General features: G+C 44.8%; 1 protein-coding gene across 1 annotated transcript; it reads left to right on the plus strand.

Moving 5' to 3' along the window:
- The first annotated feature begins 859 nt into the window (after window positions 1–859).
- On the plus strand, window positions 860–2,242 carry PRLHR (prolactin releasing hormone receptor). Its single transcript, XM_075504044.1, has one exon. The coding sequence runs from the start codon at window positions 875–877 to the stop codon at window positions 1,907–1,909; it is 1,035 nt and encodes a 344-aa protein (XP_075360159.1). The 5' UTR covers window positions 860–874; the 3' UTR covers window positions 1,910–2,242.
- The last annotated feature ends 2,441 nt before the right edge of the window (window positions 2,243–4,683 follow it).

Genomic DNA, 4,683 nt, shown 5'->3' on the forward strand with positions numbered 1-4,683 from the left:
CTAAACGCACATTTCTAATCCTAACTTCATTCACCGGGTACGTAGCTGAGTCCCTCTAGTGGCATAAACATTTATTTGGCTTCAGCATGTAATTAAAATTCTATTTTACAGCCTCATTATAGCAGCAAATTCACAGGTAGCTTTTTTGGACACTCTGAGAACTGTGGTAAAGTGAATCTTGGATTAGATACTGTGCAGGCTAGTGTTAATGAATGTAAATTGATTTTTAGCTGTGAGGGGCAATTATAGATGCACTGGAAGGAAAAGGGAATTTTTGAAAGGATATTCAAGAACTAATTACTATCAGTAAGAAACACGCAAAGAGCAACGTAATACCCAGGACAGCCAATAGGGATAAAAGCTTATGCACAAATCTGTCATGACCTAGTAGTGAAGACTGTTTAAAAACACTGATCTCCACTTAGCTTGTAAATGCGCATCGCCCTCTTTCTCACTCATATATTCTCTCTCTCTCTCTGACACACACACACACGCTCCTGGATTTGCAGAAGACAGACATCTAGGGCACTTCTTGGCATCCACAGGAAAATCATATGGGATTAAAAAACCACAGCAGTAAGTACTCACTGCATTAAATGTTTATTAAGTGGCATGCTGTCAAAACCTAGACTTAATAGTAAATACAGAAGGACTTTAATGGAAATCGGTTGTATTTGATTTTTCTTAGGAATTGCTGAAAGCTGCCTCTCGAGGATTACAACTTCACCTTTTGCTTTTACGGATGCTTGTTTACTATCCATGTGGTAACCTCTGGACAGCCAGTAATCCATTCATTATCCACACTGATTGAGTGCGGGAGTAGTGCAGTGGTAACTACTTCACTCAGCTGACGGCAGACGACAAAAGGAGGGAAATGATGAATTCGGACAATTTAACCTCCCAAAGCTTCTTCTCTGTGATTCATAGCAATGCCAGCAATTTATTCTCAGGGCTCCAGTTTGTTCAGACCTTCAAGCCACTCATCATCCCCTGCTACTCGCTAGTGGTTTTTATTGGTGTCATTGGGAATTACCTTCTCATTTATGTTATCTGCAAGACAAAAAAAATGCACAATGTCACCAACTTTCTGGTAGGCAATCTGGCTTTCTCAGACATGCTCATGTGTGCAACCTGTGTACCCCTGACACTCGCATATGCCTTTGAGCCCAGAGGATGGGTGTACGGGCGTTTCATGTGCTACTTTGTTTTCCTGATGCAACCCGTCACTGTGTTTGTGTCTGTCTTTACCTTGACTGTTATAGCTGTGGATAGGTATTATGCCATGGTGTACCCGTTCCGCAGGAGGCTCACAATCCCTCTTTGTGCTTATATCCTGGCTGCTATTTGGCTGCTGAGCTGTACCTTGGCTGCCCCAGCCTTGGTCCACACTTACCATGCAGAGTTCCCAGAACTGGACTTCTCCATCTGTGAGGAGTTTTGGTTCCACATGAAAAGAGATCGCTTAGCTTACGCCTACAGCACTCTCATCATCACTTATGTACTGCCTTTGACTGTCATCTCCCTGTCCTACCTGAGAATCTCAGTCAAGCTGAAAAACCGTGTGGTCCCAGGCAATGTCACCCAGGGCCAAGCTGAGTGGGACCGAGCAAGGAGGAGAAAGACTTTTCGCTTGCTGGTCTTGGTGGTGGCAGCCTTTGGAGTCTGTTGGCTGCCTCTGCACATCTTCAACGTGATAAAGGACATAGACATCAGCTTGATTGATAAGCAGTACTTCAATTTCATCCAGCTGCTGTGCCACTGGTTTGCAATGATGTCTGCTTGTACCAATGCCTTCCTCTATGCCTGGCTCCATGACAGCTTCAGGGGGGAGCTGAAGAAAATGTTTGCCTGGAGAAAGAAGAAAATTGGACCCACTACAAATTGCATTATGGCCAGTGTGGTGCTGTAAACGAGAGCTGGTGGGAGTGCACTTTCTTTGTACGGTAACACAGTAAGTCTTTTCCACTATTAACTAGCCCTGATTCCTGACATTTGTCCTCAGGGCTCAATTATAACAACACAAGTCCCATGTGTAGCTTCCCCAGCACCTCCACTCCTACTGGAGAAGGAGAGGCAGACGTCAAGTCCCAGAAACGTCTTTACTTCTTTGACAGAAGTTAGAGGCCAAGGAGATGTTAGCACAATAAGATACACCTTATGTAAACTACAGGGATCCCTCCTATCTGTTTTGGATATTGCTGACAGTACAGACATGGGATTTGGGGACAGGAAGAAGCAAGGATGAATATGACACCTAAACATCTCAGCGAGGAAGTGCTTTGGACTGGGTAAAAATTAAATCTGCCTATCTACCCAGAGTCCAGTCCTTAGGACAGGATCCAGGGAGGAGAACTAACAATATTCCTGTAGTCCTCTTGGGTTAGGGCCATGCTGAAGAACAGCCTAAGGCTCTCTGAAATGCCCTTCCTGAGCAGCTGTCTCAGCTGTGGGCAGAAAACCAGGTTGGTAGGAGCTGCTCCAGCCCTCCCTCTGCCAGCTGAGTTGTGCTGGCAGCAGCAATGTGCAGGGGTCTCCCCACTCCTGATCGTGTGAGTAGCGTGTGGGGTGATGGCATCAGCTCACCCGCGCTCCCTCCAAGTGCCTCTGTACAATACAACTGGTTTGCTTGCATGCCTGGGGACCCACGCATGGATGAGGGCTCTGTGCTTTGGTGGGCTGTGCTGTGTCTGCCCTGCATGGTTTCCTCCCTCCCTGCCATTTTCTCCTTACCACTGGCCAAGTGGATGGAATAGCAGCCTTTGCAGCAGGGCTGCTCACCTGCCTGCCATGGCCAACCGCATCGGGCAGGGATCTGTGCTTTACGCTTTTTGAACCCAGCATCATCATGCAATCCCAAACCTCCTGTGTCTCGTGAACCTGCAGCACAGCATGTAGCAAGGTAAGATGCAGTATTGCCAGAAGGGAAATAAAACCAAGTGATGTTAATTCCGTGAGGTGCAACTGCGGTGCAGGGTGTGACAGCCTATTTGGTGAATTTGCTGATGCTGTCACCAAGGATGGACAGACTGAAAACATAAGGTGTGGTGGAAACTCATCCAAATAGGGGGACATTAAGACATACCACCACTTTACTGACATTGAATTGCGTTCCTGCCATTGTCTCATGTAACCCCGATTTGCTGACCCTACTGCAAGGCAGCTGCGTTCCCAGCCAGACGAGTGGACATCATCGTAGACTTGTTGGTGCCGAGATGCTTTCTGCTCTTTCCTTGAGGAACTGATTTTGACGTGTGGCAATGCTGCCATAGCTTTGATCTCCAGAGACAGCCAGAGACTTTGATACTGTCTTCAGGAGCACTTCTGGAGGTGTCTGTTAAGAGACAGTGGGTGGAAGGGGCTGTTGACATTGAGCCGTCTATAAGCATTGCGTGACCAGTCAAAGAAAGACCTGTCAAACAGAGCAGAGTGGCAAATGCTCTCTTTTGAAGGAGTTTTTTGGGAATAAACAATTTCCTTTGACATTCACCTTTCAATCAGATGAGGGAGTTAAAAGCTATAATCAACCCTAATGGTTTCTGGTTTCTTTCTCCCTCTGTCTGAACTGAAAATATCCGAGATAATAGATAAGCGTAAGGGAAGAAGTCCTGAAAGCAGACATTGTTTCTGAAGGGATTTCTTCCAGCCTGCTCAGCTAGAATCTGGGATGGCACGAGGAACTGACTGATACTAAGCTGAGATCAGCCAGAGAAGCAGCGCAATCCAGGGGCAGTTTTGGCCATGGTCAACAAGGGCACCTATCCAACCACAACTGCCCATGGCCAGAAACGTATGGGCTGCGAGGCAATGCAAATAGACGAGGGGGGGAGAGAGGGAAGAAAGAGAGGATGGTTTCTCTAGCTTGTAAATGTAGTCCTACAGTGAAACTGTGAATATCATTTTGCTCATCAGCATTCAGTAAGCTAATCTGGTTAAAAAAATACAGATGCATATGCACACACTGGGAAAAGCATTGTAAAAACATTTGAAATCCCTTCTCACAAATTTCCTTAGAAGCTGTTTGGTTGCTAGTAATGAGGAACTGGATATTAGAAGCTAATTACAGAGACACTGAATCAAGGAAAGTCCTTTTAAAGTATGTATTACTTGCATTCACTCTGTGATGAAGTGTATCTGCCTTGCTTACCTTGACTTAAAGATTTGAATAACTTATTAAAGGATGTTTTGCTTTTGCTGAACTTTAGGAAATTGTTTTTGCTTCAAGCTCAATATAGCAAGTTACTGGAAAACTGGTGATTTTGAAAAGGCAAAAAAACCTTCCAAACAAACCAACCAAATTTTATAAACTTTTCAGCTTCTGTTTCAGGGCTCTTTTGAAGAGAACAGAGAGTAGGACACAGAGAGCACTGAAACAACACTGCAAAAAGCAGCCTTAAATAACAACAAAATCCTGATTATTTTTTGAGATTTTTCTTCTATGGAATTATGTTGCTTCAAGCTGTTAATTTCTCAGTTTGTAAAGGCTAATTAGCATTGAGATGGCCCATAATGTTTACAACCTTGTGCACTAAATACAGACAGCACTGTAATCCAGAGTGAGCCAAAGCCCAGTGGAGTAACTGGGAAGACTCTTGTTAACACAGAAGGCCTGGGATCATTTCCTTCTTACACATCATGTTTTTACCGTCATTTGCCGGCACTGCAGTTTGGCTTATTAATGTTCTC

This window comes from Mycteria americana, chromosome 6 (genome assembly GCF_035582795.1).
Source record: "Mycteria americana isolate JAX WOST 10 ecotype Jacksonville Zoo and Gardens chromosome 6, USCA_MyAme_1.0, whole genome shotgun sequence".
Lineage (NCBI taxonomy): Eukaryota > Metazoa > Chordata > Aves > Ciconiiformes > Ciconiidae > Mycteria > Mycteria americana.

What these genes read in the sequence shown, in the direction of transcription:
- PRLHR (XM_075504044.1), top strand. Translation starts at nt 875, where the DNA reads ATGATGAATTCGGACAATTTAACCTCCCAAAGCTTCTTCTCTGTGATT.